Source organism: Erythrolamprus reginae, chromosome 1 (assembly GCF_031021105.1).
Source record: "Erythrolamprus reginae isolate rEryReg1 chromosome 1, rEryReg1.hap1, whole genome shotgun sequence".
In the NCBI taxonomy this organism is placed as follows: Eukaryota; Metazoa; Chordata; class Lepidosauria; order Squamata; family Dipsadidae; genus Erythrolamprus; species Erythrolamprus reginae.
Window position 1 is genome coordinate 3,598,872 of NC_091950.1, and position 23,011 is coordinate 3,621,882.

Consider the following 23,011-nt stretch of genomic DNA (forward strand, 5'->3'; position numbering starts at 1 on the left):
ACAGGGACAGAGAAAAATACTTAGAAGATTTATCAAATATGAAAATCACAAAAACGGTGAAATATTTAGGGATATGGATGACTTCCAAAGCCATATCCTTAAAAAATGATAATTATTTAAAATTATTAGGTCAGATTAAAAAAGATTTAGAAGTTTGGAGTAACTTGCAATTATCACTAGTGGGAAGAATTTCTACAATTAAAATGAATATTCTCCCCAAAATTTTGTTCCTTTTTCGAGTTATCCCAATAAATCCTGGATTGAAATTTTTTGTAGAATTAAATAAGATAATAAAAAAAAATATATGGCAAGGTAAGAAACCAAGAATTAAACAAAATTCATTAGAAGATCGCAAAGAAAGAGGAGGCCTTGCCCTCCCAAATTGGAAATTAAATTATTATGCCACCGCCCTAACATGGATAAAAGAGTGGTTGACCTTAGAAAATCAAAGGTTACTTAACTTAGAAAGTCATGACTTAATGGCAGGTTGGCATGCTTTTATATGGTATGAAACGTTAAAAACACATTCATATTTTAAAAATAATATTATTAGAAAAGCATTGATGGATGTATGGATTGAAATAAAGAAAAACCATTTCTTAGTAATGCCAGAATGGATTTCACCTATTGAAGCCATCACACATCCGAATTTTAAAAAAGAAGGAAAGATTTGGAAATATAGAGACTTATTGGATAATCAATTAAAATTAAGAACAAAACAAGAACTACAAGAATTAGGTATCGACTTAGATTGGTGGCAATATACACAGATTAGTTCCAGATATCAATATTATATCAATGGATATAAAAACGTATATTTTCAGAGAAGAAAATAATATATTAGGTAAATTATTATTCCAAAATCAAGTGAAGTTAATTGGAAATGTATATAAATATTTAATAAATCATAGAACGATAGGTTGGATATTGAAAGACAACATGATCAGTTGGTGCAAAAATTTTGGCAAAGAGATAAATTTAGAAACATGGGAAAAGACATGGGTGTATAACTGGAAAATAACAAAATCAATTTCTTTCAAAGAAAATCAAATCAAGATGTTTTATAGATGGCACCTCTCACCATATAGAATTTCCAAGATGTTTCCGACAGTTTCACCTGTTTGTTGGAAATATAAAAAAGAAATTGGTACATATTACCATACATGATGGACATATTCTGAGGCTAAAAATGTTTGGAAAAAGTAGAGAAATGGATAAATGAAATAACAAAGGAGAAGATTAAAAAATCTCCTGAATTCTTCCTATTGGGTATTTCAAATACAAAGTATAAAAAAGAAATTTATTATTTGATAATACATATATTGGTTGCGTCACGAATTTCATTTGCACAGAAATGGAAAGAAAAAGAAATACCAAAAGATGTAGAAGTATTTAAAAAAATTATAGAATGTGCAGAATTAGACATGATGACAAAACGTTTGAACAACCAAGCTGAAACAGAATTTTATAAAATATGGGATAAAGTATATGAATGGTGGAATTTTAAAATAGTATTAAAAATTAAATATGCAAGAATTTATAACTATTCGAATTCATTATTCTGAAGGTTTATAAGATAGAATGAAATAGTTTTAAAACAATTTTATAGTATGATAAAGTTGAAGTGTTATTTTTTATATATTTTATTTTTTATTTTTTTTAATAAGTATATGTTATATTATAGATAAAGAAATTTAATTAACATAAAGAATATAGAGTTAAACTTAATAAGAATGTAATGTACATGTGTGACATTTCTGTATCGATCTGACTATAATTAGGGTTTTTTCTTTCTGTATTAATTAGACTTCTATGACAAGCGGAGCAATGGTAGCTCCTTAAATGTTTAATGTTGTTTGTTTTTTGTTTGTTTTTGGAAATAATAAAAAATATTTTTAAAAAAAGAAAGGAAAAAAAGGAGGGAGGGAGGGAGGAGAAGTTGAGTGGGTGGGTGGAAGGAATGGAGCGAAAGAAAGAGAGAGGAGGAGAGAAAGAGAAAGAGAAAGAAAAAGAAAGAAAGAAAGAAGAGAAAAAAGAGAAAGAAGGGAGGAAGCAAGGAAGGAAAGAGTGAGAAGGAAGATTGAGTGGGAGGGAGGAAAAGAAAGGAAAAAAGGAGGGAGGGATGGAGGGATGGAGGATGAACTGAGGAGGTTTGGGTGGTTGGGTTGGTGGGGAGCATGGGAGGGAAAGAAAGAAAGAGGGAGAGAGAGAGGAGGAAGAAAGGTCTGAGGAGGAGGATTATGTGGGTGGGTGGGAAAGAAGGAGGGAAAGAAAGAAAGAGGGGGGAGAGAAAGAGAAAGAAAGAAAGAAAGGGGGAGGGAAGGAGGGGAGGGAGGAAGAACTGAGGAGGAAGTTTGGGTGGGTGGGAGTGAGAGAGGGAAAGAAAGAAAGAGGGGGGAGAGAAAGCGAATGGAAGGAAGGAGAGAAAGAGAGGTGAAGGGAGGGAGGGAAGGAGGGTGGGAGGGAGGAAGGAAGGAAGGAGAAGTTGAGTGGGTGGGTGGAAGGAATGGAGCAAAAGAAAGAGGGGGAGAGAAAGAGAAAGAAAGAAAGAAAGAAGAGAAAAAGGAGAAAAAAGAGAAAGAAGGGAGGAAGCAAGGAAGGAAAGAAAGAGTGAGAAGGAAGATTGAGTGGGAGGGAGAAAGAAAGAGAGGGGGAGAGAAAGAGAGAGAAAGAAAGAAAGAAAGAAAGAAAGAAAGAAAGAAAGAAGGGAGGGGGCAAGGAAGGAAAGAGTGAGCCCCTCCCACCCAATCACATGACCATCAAGCCACAGCCACAAAATAAGGCACATCCACAGATTGGTAGTAAAATACTTGGGAAACAAACACACACACACACACCTATACACACACAGAGAGAGCTTTGGAACCATTATTCCCTGAGTAATTAAATTGGGCAGATCTGTTGGGGTGGTTCCCCTCCTTCTCGGGATTCCTCCTCCAAAGGATCTGAGATGCATGGATCCATAGCGGGACCCCCTACCTGCCACGGCTGCAGCCTTGGAGACCTCGACCTCTTTTCTCCCTCCTTCCTTCTCCTCCTCGATCTGGAGGAATAGGTGGCCTTCAAGACATGGGCCTGAGTCTTTATGAGGCTGTAAATGTCATAGTGATTTGGGATCAGTCTTCTGTTCCTTTTCTCCTGGGTCTCCAGTGGGGCTTTCTTGGTGCATCTTCTGCGGCCCTTGAGAGAAAAGACGTTCTTTGAAAGAGAACAGAGAAAATAAAGATCTTGAAAGTTTTCTTCCACAAAGAAAAGGGGTTCAAAGGCCTCATCTTTTGGCCTCCTTTTAGGCAGATAACCAAACTGCAAAATACTGTGGATGTATTTGAGAAGTCTGCGCTTGTCTATTTCATACGCTGCAAAAGTTGTGAGGATCCAGACTTTCTCTTCAATGTGTCCTGGCAAGCGCAGAAATGTTAAATGGAAAGGAAGAATTCTGTCCCAAAGGGAATCAAATTCCATGAAGTGAACATAGACATTGACTTGTCTCCACTTAGAGAGGGCATCCCTGAGATAGGCTGTATATCCTGTTGTTGAGAATTGTTGTGATAGAACCACACAAATTCCATTCCTGACAAGCACAGGAGGGAAAGTCCTCATGAAATTCTCTCCCTTCTCTGTGTCTGAAGCAAAGAGGCCAATCAGGGTCCACCTGAAATGGAGGAGCAGTTGGACAATGGCTGGGTACTGGATCCCTTCTTTCTGTTGCGTCTGGTGGAAAAAGGGGAATTTGCTTTTATCACTCAGAGCCTCTGAAGCAATTCCATATTTGATCTGAAAAAGCAATGAAAATGCTGTGTCATATTTGGGGTCAGATCAAATCCAAAATATTACATTTTAATAAATCCAACCTGCTTCTCATGAATGTATTAGAACAATTTGCAGTTAGACATTGTTTGAAATATTAAAAACAGAATATTAGCAAGATTGTATAATAAAAAAATGAAAAAGAATAAATTTTAAAAACTATAAACATTGTGAATAATATTACTGTACCACCTCTACAGTTTACCATAATTAGATTAACACATTGAAATGCTGACTGAAGTATTATATTCCAATAAAGAGCCTATTACAGTATAATTTTTGAGGATTGGTGCATCTCTTTCTGTTTCTGTGTACCAGATTTTTTCTGGAGAAATCCTTTTAGCTTCTTTTCCAATTATACAAGAAACAGGGAGACCTCAGTTCCTAATACGATTTGTCAGTTGTATAATCCAAGATTTCTCTTTAATTGAACTTTTGTCTGTTTTCGGAGTCTGTCAGTTTTGGTAGAATAAAATTTATGCCGATATCCATATTTTCTGAATTTAAACTGAGCAGAAATTGTGTAAATTCCCAATACAACTGTGAGGGTAGCAGTTGGAGTCCTTTTACTCACCCCAAGATACTCATCAGAGGCTGTGATTGGGTTGGTTCTGCTAGTGATTTCTCTCTGAAGCCCCAAACATCAGATGGATGTAAGAACATGGGGGAAACCTTGGCCTTTTATGCTTTGATAGTTGGGGTTGAGGTACCTGGAGAATTACAAGGTTTCCATTTAAGGACCACTCTCACTCATGCCCTTTCTCTGACTGAGCTCCTTTGATGATGAGGGTCCCAGATTCAGGCTCAGAGAAAACAACCCCAGGTAAGGAAAGGTGTTACACGCTCCAATGGCTGACCAACTGTGACTACCATGTCATTTCCCAAAGATTGTAACTTTTGAACTTGATCGATTAATTATCAGATAATTATTAAGACAAAAGAATCCAAGTTTTGTTCACAGGGTATATAATTCAATGTGTAAGTATGATAATATCATTTTGTTAGTGTAAAATAGTGAGTTCCAATAGGTGTTTAGCATGCTAAACATGTATACCTATAACAGAATTTAAAACAGAATAAAAGAATTGGAAGGGACCTTGAAGGTCTTCTAGTCTAACACCCTCCTCAATCAGGGGACCGTATACTCTTCCAGACAAGTAGCTGTCTGGTCTCTTTTTTAAAATCTCCAGCGTTGGAGCACGCACAACTTCTGGAGACAAGTTATTCCATTGATTAATTGCTCTAAGTGTCAGGAAAGTTCTACTTAGTTCTAGTTTGTTTCTCTCCTTGATTAGTTTCAATCCATTGTTTCTGACTTGCCCCCCCCCCCTCTTTCTTTCTTCTTCATATGATCTTGATTTTATCCATCTGTTAATGCAAATGTTTTTGGCTTTTTTGGCTGGTGCCAAACATTGCTGGTCCATTTTTATGTGATTGACCACTAAGACTTGAAAATCTCTCCCATAGTTACTGGTATTGAGAAAGGTTTCACCTAAGATGTAATTGTACATTTGGTTTTTGTAGCCTAAGTGTAAAACCTTACATTTCTCTACACTTAATTTAATTTAGGCTCATGGTTCAAGTCTATCTAGATCCATCTGGATCTTCACCTTATCTTCTGGGGCGCTGGCTATTCCTGCCACTTTAGTGTTGTCTTCAAATTTGATGATTTCCCCATTTCTCCCCTCATCCAAATCATTCATGAATTTGTTGAAGAGTCCTGGGCCTAAAATGGAACCTGGGAGTCCTCCACTACTGGATTCCCTCCATGCAGACGTAGTTCCATTGAGGACTACCGGCTGACTCCATCTGGGCATCATGCTGCCTATCTCACATAGTTTTAGCTTACTGAGAAATAGGTTGTGGTTTACCTTGTCAAAGCCTTTCTGAAATCCAAGTGCTGTATACTATGTGCATTTTACTGGTACACTAATTTAGTAATTTTTGTCAAAAAATGAAATAACATTTATTTATGATCTGTTTTTTATCCTGCATTAGTCCAAGTAAGTCATTCATATCTATACTGAATATCAAGGGTTCAAATATGTATCTTTCCTTTCCCTGCTTGGTAAGCATAGGTCCTTCTTCTTGTTGAGCCCAAAACTCCCATTGAGCCCAAAACTCCCTCTCTAACAAGGGCTTGGATTAGGGCCAACAGGCTGAGCTCCATTTGGAGGGCAATCCATTTTCTTCACCATATTTCTCTGTTCATTCAGTCAAATGCTGCACTAACATCTAGAAATCCTGCAAACCTTGTTTTACCTCAATCATATAGATTAGATATTTCATGACCAATTTGAACCAATATATGATCATTAACTGTTGCATTGTTTCTTATAAAATCTACATAGCTTTTAACTCTACTTAAAACCTTCTGGTTCTTCTGCAAGGAATGCATTTTTCTCAAGTTTAATTAACAGGATTGTGGCACAATATCTGCTAGTCCATTTGGTCAATAATTGCTAGAAACATAGAAACATAGAAACATAGAAGTCTGACGGCAGAAAAAGACCTCATGGTCCATCTAGTCTGCCCTTATACTATTTTCTGTATTTTATCTTAGGATGGATATATGTTTATCCCAGGCATGTTTAAATAGAGTCCTTTTTATTCCATATTCTAGTTACATAAAATGCAACTATTGCCAACTTCAATCCAAGTGGATAGGGCAGGTCTTGTCTTCTAAAATGAAGATGCCAATAGGGGCCCCAACAACTAGAGATATTTTTGGATCAATTAACTAGTTGGTAGAATGTCTTCTCCAGGGAAGGTATTGCTTGCATTTCAGGCCTTTTATGATTAATCTCAACATGAACATAATGGTGTAGAACATTGACATTTTTGCTAATATGGAGGAAATCAGTACCTGAATTCCATGCAGAAAACATGATTGCCTCTATTGCTCATCTACCATCACCCACCACTTACCTTTACCAGATGGAGAAGAATATAAACAAACCTGTGGGACTTTGTAGGTGCCTCCTAACGTTGACATCTGGATGGAGATTTCCTTGCGAGCTGAATCAAGAAGAGCCAGAAGGTTGTCCTTCCTTCCACAGCCGTAGTTGGGGACATTGGCTTCTCCAGTGGAGAGAATGTCCAGCAAGGCATCTGAAGTGCAGAAAGTGCTCATATAGTTGTTATGGATGGTGTAGCCAAGTGTGAGGTTGTGCATGAACTGGGGATTCTTGTTGATCAGTTGAATATTGAACATTAATATTACGCCAAGTAAAAAAACCATAAATATCCCTATTGTAAAAAATATGTTATTATAATCAACAGCAACAACAAATACTTCTTTTAATATATACTACTCAAAAAAATAAAGGGAACACTCAAAGAACCCATCCTAGATCTGAATGAATGCAATATCCTCATTGAACACTTTGTTCTGTACAAACTTGAATGTGCTGACAACAGCATGTGAAAAGCAACACAATCAGTGTTTCTTCCTAAGTGGACAGTTTGATTTCACAGAAGTTTGATTGACTTGGAGCTATATTCTGTTGTTTAAGTGTTCCCTTTAATTTTGGGAGCAGTGTATAATATTTCACATGCCTAGTGAAACAAAAGCAATGATCAGTTACACAAATATGGAAATCGACTGAGGTACGGCAACTACAACTGATTCCCCAATTACTTCAAATAAAATTCATTATTCATATGATAAATTAAGGATTGAACAGAGAGAGGAAAATAATCTGCAGCCCTTTCAGCTTTTTCTCAGACCCCTTTTTGAGTCTTTTTCACAAAATCAGACAAAAACGAGAAGCCGTGGAAATCAAAATCATTCAGGAAATTAGACATATTCATAGGAATAAATGAGGAAAAAATATAAAATAAGGAGAGTGTTAGCACAGAGGGAGTGAAACTCCATCACCCTGAATGACTTACAGATCAGGAAGAGAAGGAGCCACGTTGAAAAGCAACTCTGGATGTAATGTGTCAAGTCCAGTGAAGTCTATAGCAATGAGATGGTCTCCTGGGCTGTAAAAGCTCAGTGGTTGTTTTCCATCCTGGTGTTCCAAACTCAGTGGGCATTTCCTTCTCAGCTTCCCAGAGACTGGATGGGACAAAAGCAGCACCACAACCAGAAGCAGGAGGTCCATCATCCATGGGGTGACTCAATCAATCTCCTCCCTGTTCCTAATGAAGAATTCAAAGGATTTTCAAAAGGTGGGATATGATCCAGTTGCTTTCCTGAATGAAACACAGCTTCACCTGGAAAGGAGAGAGACATACATGCAAAAGCACAGACATTGCCTGTCTCCAAACTCCATATTTCTCTGCCCAGGAGGATTCAGCCAAAGGACAGAGCTGAAACTTTGATCATAATTCTCCCTCTCAGGAGAGATCCCTGGATAATTCAACTTTGGGGAATTCTCTGGAGAGAAATGAAAGGGAAATAATCCCCATATGGCTCATAATGGCAGTGGCAGAGGTGGAATTAAATTGGTGATCTAGAATTGAGAGGTTTGGAAGCTCCATGCTGGAAACTGACCCCAGAGGAAATACACGGTAACTGTGGCTGAAGAAACAAATAAATCTGAGATTTGCTGGCATGAAGACAAAATCCCAGGGGCCAGGAAACGCCAAAGATCTGAAATAGCTGCCTGCTGAGTTAAAGCCAACATGTATTTAACTTTATTTTGAAAGTTAAAGCTCAAATGCCCCACACAAAAGAGCTGATGCAACTTTGGTGAAAAACTAGTTGCCAGAACTTTGCAGAGTTAAAAAAACATTTTTCGCTCTCTCCCTCTCTCACACACACACAGCCACATAAACACACACGCACACATACACATATAAACCCATAGAGAAGTTAGAAAAAAAAACTGGCTAGTTTAGCAACCTGAAGATGAGTGGACTTCAACTCCCACAATTCCACAGTAAGCACTCAGGGACCTTCCTTCCCTGTGCTTTTTCATGGTTTAGCTGTCCCTCTTGCTACCTGTAGGAGGCAGTCTGTGCTCTGGCCGTTAAGTCATAACTGGCCTCCTCAGGCAATGAGTTGAACAACTAAAGCTGGCAAAGACCCATCTTGTGTTTTTTTTAGGCCCATTCTCACGAGGCCTAAAAAACATCTTTGAACATGTTTGTTTGAAGATAAATAAATAAACAAATAAATAAATAAACAAACAAATAAAGGAATGTCCAGATTTGGTCACATGTAAAACTACATTACCCAGAGTGCAATTTCACTACATTCCCCCTAATGCAGAGGTCCCCAACCTTTTTAGCACCAGGGACCGGCTTTAAGTTAGACGAGTTTTCCACGGCCCGGGGGGGGGGGGGGCTTTGGTCATATGGGGGTGGGGTTATGGAGGGGTGGAGCTTAGTGACGCAGCCCTCCACACTTCTCCACAGGGCGGGGAGAATCAGGAGGCTCCTTTGGCGGCTGGGGGCTGCCTGGCTTTGTGATTTTGGCTGGGGGGGGAGTTAGGAAGGTCCTACTTCTCCCCCAGCCAAAAATTCAAAGCCTATCTGCTGGATACGGGCGATGAGTGGGACAGAGCGGTGCGGAAGCCTCTTGCAGCAGCTGCCACAGCCACCGGGTTCGGCGCCGTTCGTCCCGCCCATCGCCCGTATCCAGCAGAAGCTGCTGCCCGAGTGCTCTTGGCCGGCGGGATTTAAAGTGCTGGGGTGGGGGGTGTCCCAGCGGGAGGCGAAGCACTGGGGTGGGGGGGCTGTCAGGACACCCCCACCCCAGCACTTTGAATCCCGCCGGCCAAGAGCACTCGGGCAGCAGCTTCTGCTGGATACGGGCGATGGGCGGGACGAACGGCGCCGAAGCCGGTGGCTGTGGCAGCTGCTGCAAGAGGCTTCCGCGCCGCTCTGTCCCACTCATTGCCCGTATCCAGCAGATAGGCTTTGAATTTTTGGCTGGGGGGGGAGAAGTAGGACCTTCCTAACTCCCCCCCCAGCCAAAATCACAAAGCCAGGCAGCCCCCAGCCGCCAAAGGAGCCTCCTGATTCTCCCCGCCCTGTGGAGAAGTGTGGAGGGCTGCGTCACCGCCCGACGCCCCACCCCGTCCTGCATAATGTTCTCTGCCGGGAGGGCAGCGCCGCCGCGGACCGGCTGAAAACCCCCAACGGCCCGGTCCTGGTCCGCGGACCGGCGGTTGGGGACCTCTGCCCTAATGAAAATGTCTTAAAGAATCACGTCTCAATACAATCTCACTATTTCTGCCTGTGGTGACTTTTTGGAGTTCGAGGGTGGCCCAGATTGGGGAGAAGGGAGGCCTTTCCCCCCTCCTACCTCCATCCCTTCCCCTCCCTCTTGGAAGCATCTTGAAGGGCTTTGGGCCTTGTGTGGCCCCTGTGAGGAAAAGGCCTTTCCGTCTAGAGGCGCCTTGGGGGCAACAATAGAGGCAGCTCTCAACTGACGATGGTTCCCTCAGAGACTGTTTGTAGAAAGAAGAGACTCGGGACCATTGTCCACCCTTGTGACCCTTGCAGCATCCCCAGGGTCACGTGATTGACATTCCAATGCTTTGTGGCTGACTCACATTTGTGACGGTCACAGTGTCTGGGAGTCAAGTGATCCCCTTTTGGGACCTCCTGACAAGCAAAGTCAATGGGGAAGCCAGGTTCACTTCACATCCCCTGTGAGTCACTCAACAACCGCAGTGATTCACTCAACAACTGTGGCAGGATAGATCGTACAATGGGGCAACATTCATTTAACAATGGTCTTGCTTAGCAACAGATAATTTCAGCTCCACTGTGGTTGCAAGTCAAGGACCCCCTTCATGGTGGACATAGAAAGTCTGCAGAGATGTTTCTGAGATGCAAATTTAAAATAATCAAACCAAAATAAATCACTTCCCCTTCCACACACACACACCTTGAATACAACAAGTAAACTATTCAATTCAACTGAAAATCTATTTGAAATCTTTGAGGTGGAAAAATAACAATCCAGAAAGTAGACGAATGTGGCCGTGCAAACATTTCCTGATCAGTCGGTTTCCCTGAGCATTTCTAATATACCTGATAAATGGTTGCACCTTTTTTTCTTGTAAGGCGAAGCTTCCGATCGTCATAGCAGAAATAGCAAAATTGGATTTTTATATGGGCAACTACACTAAGGTGCCCTACCATGTTTTCCCGAAAATAAGATACTGTCTTATATTAATTTTTGCTCCAAAAGTTGTGCTATGTCTTATTGTTGGGGGGTGCCTTATATTTCTCAAATAAGACAAATTCACAGGCAGAAAAGCTGACTCCCCCAAAGAAAGTGTACCGTACGGTACACTGATTATGGTAAGGTACCTGTCAGTATGGCACACACACACACAAACGACGGCACTTATATGGTACAACAGTATACTCCCGCTATTGCAGCTTCCGACCACCAGAGGAACTACAGTCTACACACTGTAGTGGAGACTGTAATGGCGGTGAGACAGCAGCAGATTGTGTCTGCTGTACTGGATGGTACAAAGCAATGGAAGGGGCCAGCAGGGGATGCCACATTATTACGGTAGCGCTATGAACAGCTTTGAATGGTACCGTATGTTTTTCCACTCTACCGTATGTAAACTTGACTACACCTTATTTTCGGGGGGGTGCCTTATATTAGCAAATTCTGCAAAACCTCTGACATGCCTTACTTTTGGAGTACGTCTTATTTTCGGGGGGAAAGGGTATGTTGTTTAGCTGATGGGACCTGGAGGAAGCAAACTCTGTGTGCTCTTATAGGTCTCTGGGCGGTATGTGGCAGGAGGCCGTCCCATAGATAGCCTGGCCCTGAGCCAGAGAGGGCTTTATAGGGAAGACCCAATGCCTTGAGTTGTGCCCAGAAATGAACAGGGAGCCAGGGCAGCTTGAGGAGTATAGGTATTATATGGGTGTACCGAGGTGCACCCATGACAACTCGTGCGGCTGCATTCTGGACCATTTGGAGTCTACAAACCCTTTTCAAGGGTGGCCTCATGTAGAGCACATTGCAATAATCAAGACAGGAGGTGATGATGGCTTGACTGACTGTGTGTAGACCCTCTTGGTCCAAATATTTAAAATAATCTTTATTGATTTTCTACATATAAAAGAAACATTCAAAACAGACAAACATACATGGGGAAAGGGGGGATAGGGGGTGAAAGCAGTATGTTAATGTATATAGTATTAAATTTCAATAGTGAATAAAAACAAAAACCAACATAAGTCGTCAACCATATTGTTGACTATCGTTGTTGAGCGACCTTAGGTGTTGATGTCTAAGGCATGGAATTGTATACTTGTTTTCTTAAATTGTAATTTTTTTGTTGATATTTCTCTTAGGCATTTTTGGTGGGGTGCAATTTCAAGTCCAATTAGACTCTGGATGTTTTGCCCTGCCATGTTTCTTGTTCTGGGTGAGGACAGGTCCCCCCCCTCACCCACCATTTCCGATTTTCAAATACAATTAGATGCTGGATGTTTTGCCCTCTCAAGTTTCTAGTACTGGGTGAGGACAGTTCCCTCCCTCCCCGCCCACCACTCCTGATTTTCAAGTCCAATTAGACGCTGAATATTTTGCCCTCTCAAGTTTCTAGTTCTGGGTGAGGACAGTTGCCCCCCTCTCGCCCATCACTTCTGATTTTCAAGTCCAATTAGACACTGGATGCTTTGCCCTCTCAAGTATCTAGTTCTGGGTGAGGACAGTTCCCCCATCCAGCCCACCATTTCTGATTTTCAAGTCAAATTAGAAGCTGAATGTTTTGCCCTCTCAGGTTTCTAGTTCTGAGTGAGGACAGTCCATCCCCCTCGCCCACCACTTCTGATTTTCCAGACCAATTAAATGCTGAATGTTTTGCCCTCTCACGTTTCTAGTTCTGGGTGAGGACAATCCCTTCCCCCTCGCCCACCACTTCTGATTTTCAAGTCCAATTAGTTTGTACTGCTTGTTCTTGAACAGCGAATATTAAACCTTCTGTTTCTTTCCTGATGGTTCCCATCTTAAGCCATGGCCATGTAACGTTGTCATCTCATTTTCCTTCAATGTTTTTCAAGCGCTTTCCATGCAAAGCTTTGGTTTTCTATCTATTTAATCTGGCAACAATCAGCTTTTTTTCCTTATATTCTTCCTTTGTTTCTATTGTTTTTATAATTTTCTCTGTTTTCACTGCTTGCAGCACTTTTTCTGTTCTTTGGTTCACATAATCATTCAAACTTCGTTTTTCTTCTACAGTTTGATGGATTTACAATAGTCCTCTGCCTCCTATTTTTCTTGGCAGGTACAACTTGTTGATGTCACTTCGTGGATGTAAAGTGTGATACATATTCAAAAGTTTGTGCGTTTTCCAGTCTATTTTCCAGTTCACCAAAGTCCACCTTGACGTCTAAATCCTCACTTAGACATGAAAATTATCTGGCTCAGAGTTCTAATCCTCCCTTAGCATATAAGAGCCGAGGTGGTGCAGCGGGTAGAATGCACTACTGCAGGCCACTAAAGCTGACTGCTAGATCTGCAGGTCAGCGGTTCAAATCTCATCACCGGCTCAAGATTGACTCAGCCTTCCATCCTTCCAAAGTGGATAAAATTAGGACCCGGATTGTGGGAGCAATATGCTGGCTCTGTTAAAAAGTGCTATTGCTAACATGTTGTAAGCCACCCTGAGTCTAAGGAAAAGGCCGGCATTAAAAAAATCAAATCAATCAATAAATAAACATCCTGGATGACTTTAAGCCAATCACCAGGAGACTCCAGAGTTCCAGTCCCACCTAAGTGCTTTTTGATTGGGAGTATGAAACTTGCAAAAAATATCTCAGATAAATGTGGGATACTAGAATTGGGGATTTCTAGAATCAGGGATGGGCTCCCACAGGTATGGTCAGGTATGCAGAACAGGTAGAAAGATTTTGGTCAGATACACAGAACCAGTAGAAAAAAATTGAATTTTTGTCTTTTTCTCTCTATCACACAATACTAGGACAAGCTCATAGGTGAGAAAGCGAGGACAAATCAAGGGAAATATTTCTTCATCCAGAGCGTCTTTGGTTTATGGAATTCACTTCCAGAAGAGGTCGTGACAGCTGTCAGCCTTAATAGCTTCAAGGCATGATTAGACAAATTCACAGATGCCAAGTGGTTATTGAAATGGATTTATTTATTAATGTATTGATGTATTGATGTATTGATGTATTAATGTATTAATGTATTAATGTATTAATGTATTAATGTATTAATATATTAATGTATTAATGTATTAATGTATTAATGTATTAATGTATTAATGTATCAATGTATCAATGTATCAATGTATCAATGTATCAATGTATCAATTTATCAATTTATCAATTTATCAATTTATCAATCTATCAATCTATCAATCTATCAATCTATCAATCTATCAATCTATCTATCTATCTATCTATCTATCTATCTATCTATCTATCTATCTATCTATCTATTTATTTATTTGATTTGTATGCCGCCCCTCTCCGCAGACTCGATGTCCATGTGCCATCTCTATGTTGGTTGAGGCAGGCAGGATTCCCTTGAGTACCAATTTTGGGGCGTCAGGGGAAAGGGAGGGCCTTGCCTTCTCTTTCTGCTCAAGATCCCCATGGACAATTGGTGGGCCACTGTGTGACACAGAATGCTGGACTCGATGGGCTTTGGCCTGATTCAGCAGGGCTCTCCTTATGTTCTTATAAATTTCTTCAATCCCACCACTGGTTCTCACCCTTATTCACCCCCTTCTTGGACCTTGATGAATATTATGCAGCATTGAACCTTTGTAATCTGCCTTTAGACAAGATCCCTTCAATCTCCTCCTGGGGAGAGTCTCCAGTCCTTTTTCTCTGGACATCTTCTCCTTCACAGACAAGACAAGCTTGGGAGAGGAACAGATAAAATTCTTTAGGCAGAAATTGTAGAGTGGAAAATTAAAGGGTCTGAAAACTGCTATTAAATAAAATAGCAGTTCTTGTCTCCTTGAAAGACAAAAACACAATGGAAATTTCATTAGAAACTTTACTTTTAAATTATACTTTTTTAATTACAGTACAGAAACAAAAAATAATAATCCCAAATTGAAATCCCAAACAGCTGCTCTGCTGAACACTTTCTGCAAAGGAGGTTTATTAGGAAATCAAGAAAGAAACATAGAAACATAGAAACATAGAAGTCTGACGGCAGAAAAAGACCTCATGGTCCATCTAGTCTGCCCTTATACTATTTTCTGTATTTTATCTTAGGATGGATATATGTTTATCCCAGGCATGTTTAAATTCAGTTACTGTGGATTTATCTACCACATCTGCTGGAAGTTTGTTCCAAGGATCTACTACTCTTTCAGTAAAATAATATTTTCTCATGTTGCTTTTGATCTTTCCCCCAACTAACTTCAGATTGTGTCCCCTTGTTCTTGTGTTCACTTTCCTATTACAAACACTTCCCTCCTGGACCTTATTTAACCCTTTAATATATTTAAATGTTTCGATCATGTCCCCCCTTTTCCTTCTGTCCTCCAGACTATACAGATTGAGTTCATTAAGTCTTTCCTGATACGTTTTATGCTTAAGACCTTCCACCATTCTTGTAGCCCGTCTTTGGACCCGTTCAATTTTGTCAATATCTTTTTGTAGGTGAGGTCTCCAGAACTGAACACAGTATTCCAAATGTGGTCTCACCATCATTCTATATAGTGGGATCATAATCTCCCTCTTCCTGCTTGTTATACCTCTAGCTATGCAGCCAAGCATCCTACTTGCTTTCCCTACCGCCTGACTGCACTGTTCACCCATTTTGAGACTATCAGAAATCACTACCCCTAAATCCTTTTCTTTTGAAGTATTTGCCAACACTGAACTGTCAATACAATACTCAGATTGAGGATTCCTTTTCCCCAAGTGCATTATTTTACATTTGGAAACATTAAACTGCAGTTTCCATTGCTTAGACCATTTATCTAGTAAAGCTAAATCATTTACCATATTACAGACGCCTCCAGGAATATCAACCCTATTGCACACTTTAGAGTCATCGGCAAATAGGCAAACCTTCCCTACCAAACCTTCCCCTATGTCACTCACAAATATATTAAAAAGAATAGGACCCAGAACAGATCCTTGTGGCACACCGCTTGTAACCTGACTCTGCTCAGAATACTCGCCATTAACAATAACTCTCTGATGTCTACGCTTCAGCCAGCTGCAAATCCATTGAACTATCCAGGGATTAAGTCCAATCTTCACTAATTTATCTATCAGCTCTTTATGTGGAACCGTATCAAAGGCTTTGCTGAAGTCCAGGTAGGCAATATCCACGGCACCACCTTCATCCAACACCTTTGTGACATAGTCAAAGAAATCAATGAGATTAGTCTGACATGATTTGCCTTCAGTAAAGCCATGCTGATTTGGGTCTAATAAGTTATTGTTTTTTAGGTGCTGATTTATCCTCTTTTTGAGTAGAGTCTCCATCATTTTAACTACAACTGATGTCAAGCTAACTGGCCTGTAGTTACCAGCTTCTTCTCTACTGCCCTTCTTGTGAATAGGCACAACACTGGCCATTCTCCAATCCTCAGGAACTTCTCCTGTTAACAAGGATTGGTTAAACAAATCAGTCAGGGGGGTAGCAAGGACAGATCTGAGTTCTTTAAGAACTCTGGGGTGGATGCCATCTGGACCCATTGCCTTATTTATCTTTAATCGTTCAAGTTCTTCTAAGACATCAGCTTCTAAGATCACTGGAGCTGAATCCGTACAGCTGGAAGCAATGCTATATCCCTCTATAGTATTATTTTGTAAGGTGTCTTTTGAGAAAACTGAACAGAAGTAGCTATTGAAATGGTCAGCGATCTCCTTATTCCCATTAAAGAATTATATAACAATAAAAAACTTTTTAAAAAAGAAAGAATTCTATAAGAGGGATGAAGATTTCCCTTCCAAGCTGAGAACCGATCCAACATGGCATTTCACATCATTCTGGCATTCTCACCAAGAGGATCAGGCAACCAGGCTGGTACTTGATCCCAACAGCTTCGTCCTGACCTCTTTTCCTACTCATTCTCTCTCACAAACACTTTAAGCTGCTGTCAAGACGAACAAGTGTCCACATTGTTTTCTATAAGCTTTCACACTCAGTAGCTGTTGCAGAACAGCTGAATTCCTCTGAATTTTACAGAGATCTCTTTAGCAAGATTTATTTAAAGGGGACAAAGCTGCAAGATAGATTAGTTTTCCTTGGACTCCTGCATACTACTTAAATGGAAATCAAATCAAAGTCACATTAACAATTTTCCCAATATCACAATGCTGTTATATATCATGTTTTTAGATTTGTTCTGGCTGTGAGATGCTCCTTTGTGTTCAGGTCTGGCCTCAGAAGGATAATGTAGCACTTGGGGATGAAGATGCAGCCCAGCAGACCAGCACTGGAGGCCAGGATGGAGAAGACCTGGACAGCCACCATGTATTTCCCTTTGGTGCTCAGGTAGGTGGGCACAAAAGTCACCCAGACACTGCAGAAGACCAGCATGCTGAAGGTGATCAGCTTGGCTTCGTTGAAGGCCCCAGGCAGATTCCTGGCCAGGAAAGCCACCGTGAAGCAGATGGCAGCCAGGAAGCCCATGTAGCTGAGGGTGACATAGAACATGACAACAGCCCCTTCGTTGCATTGCAGGACGATCTCTCCATGCTGGGAGTGGAAGTCAGAGTCAGGGAATGGGGGAGAAATTCCCAGCCAGATGGAGGAGATGACAATTTGGACAGCAGAAGAAGAAAGGATGATGGAGTTGGCCAAGCTCTTCCCCAACCATCTCTTCACTCTGTTTCCTGGTTTTGTGGCCAGGAAAGCCAGCACTACCATGATGGTTTTGACCAAGAGAGAAGAAATGGCAGCTGAGAAGATGATGCTGAATACTGTTTGTCGGAGAAGGCAGGTAACTTTCCTTGGTTGACCAATGAAGAGAGAAGACGACAAGAAGCAAAGCAGGAGGGAGACCAGGAGGATGTAGGAGAGGTCTCGGTTGTTGGCTTTAACAAGGGGAGTTTCTAGGTACTTAATGAAGATGATTAAAACAATGCCAGTTGTTAGGAAGAAAAGTAGGGCAAAAGAGACCAGGATGATGCCCAGAAGTTCCTCATAAGACAGAAAGGTTATAACTTTGGGGATACATTGGACTCTGTGTTCATTAGGGTATTTATCATCTGGACACTTGGTGCATTTTTCAGTATCTAAAAAACAAAAGGCAATATTTCTTTAATATTTTGGTTTTTTACATTACAAGAAATACAGTTTTTGGACAATACCTAATTCCAGGGACACTTTCCAAGATGTATTTCTAAACAATTCCATTCAAAAGAGCTAAGAAGTGTATTTTTAAAAATGTAGCTAGGTATATGAAGTTGTGAGTCATAGGATGTTAATTATTTTCTGTGTAGTGTGTAGAATGTTCATAGGAATCTACATTATTAGAGGTTAATAATGAATCATAACATCTTTTTAGGCAAATATCCTGAGTCCTGCCCCATGACAGTTAATATATAGGACCTGGAGGATGCCTACAGTATCCTCTAACATCTGGAAGCAATATGGAATTAAGGAGAAACTTCCTAACATTGAGAACAACCAGTTAACCAGTGGAACAGCTGGCTTCCAGAGGTTTTGGGTTCTTCAGTATTAGAGGTTTTTCAGAAGAGAGGGGTGGGATTAAAAGACCTCCAAGGTTCCTTCTATTCTGATTGATTGATTGATTAATTGATGTACATGACTGGCAGAATATTTGTGTAATCCATAGCACCACATTATGGACCAGTGACACCTCCTCATTGATCCTCAAGGGGAGGCCAATATACAGTGAATTGAAAAGTCTTTCAGAATGTGAATCTAAAACAATTCATCAAGTTTCAAAGATCTCAGATGTTCCTAGAAAGGTAAACTTAGCAGCATGTATCCAAACTAAAGAGTGTAAGAGACATTTCTTATGCTGTTAGTAAAGCTTGCTTAGTCTGCCAACCCTCTCCTCCTGTCTCTTCCCAGCCCTCATTCAAAGTCTTTTTGACTTACTTCATTTAAAAAAGAAATTGTGCAGGTTAAAAATAAAAATCCAGATTTGCTTCAATCTGCCTTTTAACTTGCACTTTCATGAAAAGGTTCTAGATGGATCCAGTTCCACCAAGCCTCCCATTTTCCTCAGTGTCACCCACCTTCCTGAGTGGAGAAGGTCCCCTCCGGACAAGGAACGCAGTCGTAGCAGCAAACTGGCTTTCCTTCTCGAGCCCTCTTGACAAATCCAGGATGACAACTTTCCACACATTTGGACTCAGGAAGGGACTGAGCAGAAAAAAGAGAATGTGTTAGGAAATATGTTAGGACTCTCCATCCATGGAAAACGGAGGTAGAAATGGAGGGAGACAAGTAGCCTCTGCTCTTCACTGAGGTTAATATGAAATCTCTGACTTCTTCTAAACAGATGCAGGAGGTATAACAACCAGTATATTCTTCATTTAACAATTGGCAGATTTTTCATTTAATTCCTGCCTTTTGCTTTTGAAATTTAACATTACAACAAAGTACTTTTCTATTTAGTTGTTTTTATTATTGGATTGTACATGTTGTGTTTATTATTGTTGTTAGCCGCCCCAAGTCTGCGGAGAGGGGCGGCATACAAATCCAATACAGTATTATTATTATTATTATTATTATTATTATTATTATTATTATTATTTAATAAGGTCTGGAGGGATGGAATTGCAAAAATATATTTAAGTATGAGGGTATATTCATATTAAAACTGAGAATAAAGTTTACTGTAAAAGGTTTAGGAAACTTTTATTTCATTCAGTTTTTTAAAATGTTGAATAAAATTGTGATGAAGAAACCTCTGATCAGTAAGATCTTGAAAGATTTTCATAAAACATGGCAAAGCTGCTCCACTTAGGTCCTGTCTATTGAAGAACTTCCATTAGATGACACCAACTGGCATGGAAGGCCAACCACCCTGGAGACTCTAGGCTTTCCCCACTTGAAATGGGACCTCAGGCTTTGGAAAACAGAGAAAAGACGGCAAAATTTCTCCCACCTTATTAAGCAACTTTAGCTGTAAAAGAGCATCTTGTTCAATAGAAAATCTCTGTCTTATAAAATATGCCAGAGTCTCTCTCCTGGGATCCTCCTTGGGGAGAACCAAGTAGTAGAGAATGCCCAGATCTGCTTTTATCTCTCCATTTTGGTCCAAGTACAGTTTAAAGTGTGAAATATTCCAAAATTCATTCTTCTCCAGAAAGGGATGAAACTAGAATAGGAACATCCAGGAATTTGAAATACAGAAAACTGTTTCTTATCCTGCATTGAATCTTTGTTTTACAATTGTTTAATCTCCAAATATGGTTAAATAATACTGCCACTATCTTCAAAAGTGAATGAAAAAGTTTGAGAAAAATAGTCTCTCATATACTGACAAAATATAGGGAAAATAATATTTGACATAATTGGTCAATTATAGGGAACATTCTAGAGCAGATGACAAACAAAATATTCCAAAATTCATTCTTCTCCAAAAAGGGATGAAACTAGAATGGGAACATCCAGGAATTTGAAATAGAGAAACCATTTTTTCTTATCCCACATTCAGTTTTTCTTCTACAATTGTCTAATCTCCAAATATGGTTAAATAATACTGCCACTATTGACACAATTGGTCACTTATAGGGAACATTCTAGAGCAGATGACAAATAAAATGAACACACAGAGAAAAAAAGATGATTCATAAAGTCTTTGAAAATAACAGCTAGATTCCCAGAAAACATGGGTTTACCAAGAAGAAAGGTGTCAGGCTAATCTTCTCCCTGGTCATCCTGATGGAAAACATCTCCACATGTGCTAATTCTACTTGATTGGAAGGCGCCATAACAAAATATTTCAAGTCTGAAAGAACAAATCTCCCACCAACTCTTTTCTCAGACTGAAAAGTTGGCCAGGATCCTGTTTGAGTTTCCTTCTCTCCCATTATGCAATTGCAGGATTCTCCCCTCTTATCTGATCCTTCCCTAGGCAGCCTCTCTTCTCCTCATCCCTAAAGTCATTCTCAGCTATCTTTACACTTCCTTAATACCATATTTTTCAGAGTATGAAAAAAAAAGAGGGTGGAAATGTTGGTGCATCATTTGCACCGAATACAGCTATTTTTGGCCTCCCAAAACCCTGCCCCATGTGAAAACAGATGTGCAGAGAGTTTGGGAGGTCTGCAGAGGGCTCCTGGGGGCTAGCAGAGGGCAAAACCTTTTTTTCATACTTATCTCTTTGAAATCTTGGTGCACAAATTCACTAGATTATGGGAACTCTGGATTTCAATAAAGGATTCACAAATAATTGTGTGATGTGATTAGAAACCTGAGGGGGTGGATGATATGATAATTAAGTGGACAAGAATTGTCTTCAAAATAATACCGAAATGATCTTTCTTAACTTTTCCTATGAAACCTGAAGGTTATGAATAACAATTTGCCATTGGTCATCAATTTTTTTAAAGCTAATTTGATTTGATTTAAAAATATAAATCAGTTTACAGGCCTTATTTGAAGCTTCATTTTAAAAGTTTGATATCTTTTAAATCAATTTAAAGATGATAATTAGAAGCAAGCAACAATTGTTGAATCGGATGGACTGGATGAATTGGATGGATGGGTGGGTGAATGCATGGATGAATGGCTGGAGGGAGGAAGGGAGGGAGGGATGAGTGGATGGCCAAATGGACTGGAACTTAATTTGCTGCTGGCATCCCTGAAGAAGGAGTCTGCTTTGAAGGTAGGATGTTTGGAGATAGCTAGAGAGGCTATGGATCCTGAAGACTCAAAGTGTAGAGAACTGATGATCGATGAAATGAATCCTTTCAAGAAAATTGAGGGAGATGGGGGGATGGACTTCTCATATTTAACTGGAAAAAAAAATCTTAAGAGTCATCATGTTTCAATTTACAGGAGGTCCTATGACTTTGGGGAGTGGAATGCATATATTATTATTAATAATAATAGAATGGAACAAAGATGGATGGATCCGATACTGGATTGATCAGAGATAATGATTGTGGCCTGTGGTAGATAAGAAACCCCTGTAACTTCAATGTAAAATGTAAAAACCCCTAAAAACAGTTCCAAGCAATTTAAAACAGTTTTCAAAAACTATGCATGTCTCTATTATCACTAGGATCTTGGAGTCCTAGTGGACAACCATTTAAATAGGAGCCAGCCGTGTGCAGTACTCCCAAAAACCCCAACACAGTTCTAGGCTGCATAAGCAGAAGGATAGAATCAAGATCACCTGAAGTGTTAATACCACTTTAGAATGACTTTTTAAGGCCAAACCTGGAATACTGCATTCAGTTTTGGTTGCCAGAATGTAAAAAGATCTGGAGATTCTAGAAAGAGTGCAGAGAAGAGCAACAAAGAGGATTAGGGGACTGGAGGCTAAAACATACAAAGAATGGTTGCAGGAACTGGGCACGGCTAGTTTAACGAAAAGAAGGACCAGGGGAGACAGGATAGCAGTCTTCCAATATCTCAGGGGTTGCCACAAAGAAGAGGGAGTCAAAGCACCTGGGAGCATGACAAGAAGCAACTGGTCGAAACTAAATAAATATAGAAGCAACTTAGAACTAAGGAGAAAATTCCTGACAGAACAATTAATCAGTGGAACAACTTGCCTCCAGAAGTTGCAAATGCTCCAACTCTGGAAATTTTAAAGATGTTGGATAACCATTTGTCTCAAGTAGTGTTGGGTTTCCTGCCTGGGCAGGGGGTTGGACTAGAAGACCTCCAAAGTCCCTTCAAACTCTGTTATTCTATGTTCTAATACAGGGATCCTCAAACTGAGGCCTGAGGGTTGGATATGGCCCACCAATGAAAAGTATCCGGCCCACGGAGTGGTGGAATTAAGCCCCTCCCCTTGCCCCTCCCATCACCTTTGGCCTTATCTTCCCGCGAGCATCTTATTTATTTATTCTTATTTATTGGATTTGTATGCCACCCCTCTCCGGAGACTCGGGGTGGCTAACAGCAATAATAAGACAGTGTACAATAATAATACAATACTAAAAACAATTAAAAACCCATTAATATAAAAACCAAACATACATACAGACATACCATGCATAAAATTATAAAGGCCTAGAGGGAAAGAGTATCTCAATTCACCCATGCCTGGCGGCAGACGTGGGTTTTAAATAGCTTACAAAAGGCAAGGAGGGTGGGGGCAATTCTAATTTCTGG

The 23,011-nt window shown here is 40.2% G+C and overlaps 1 protein-coding gene across 1 annotated transcript in view; it reads right to left on the minus strand.

Moving 5' to 3' along the window:
• LOC139156362 (vomeronasal type-2 receptor 26-like) overlaps window positions 1–23,011 on the minus strand; it is a 47,076-nt gene that overhangs the window by 14,298 nt on the left and 9,767 nt on the right. Inside the window, exons 3-4 of the mRNA XM_070731889.1 lie at window positions 19,827–20,039; window positions 18,952–19,078 (exon numbers count right to left, since the gene is read on the minus strand). Of these exons, the coding sequence (XP_070587990.1) occupies window positions 18,952–19,078; window positions 19,827–20,039 (340 nt within the window). The remainder of the gene's footprint in view (window positions 1–18,951; window positions 19,079–19,826; window positions 20,040–23,011) is intronic.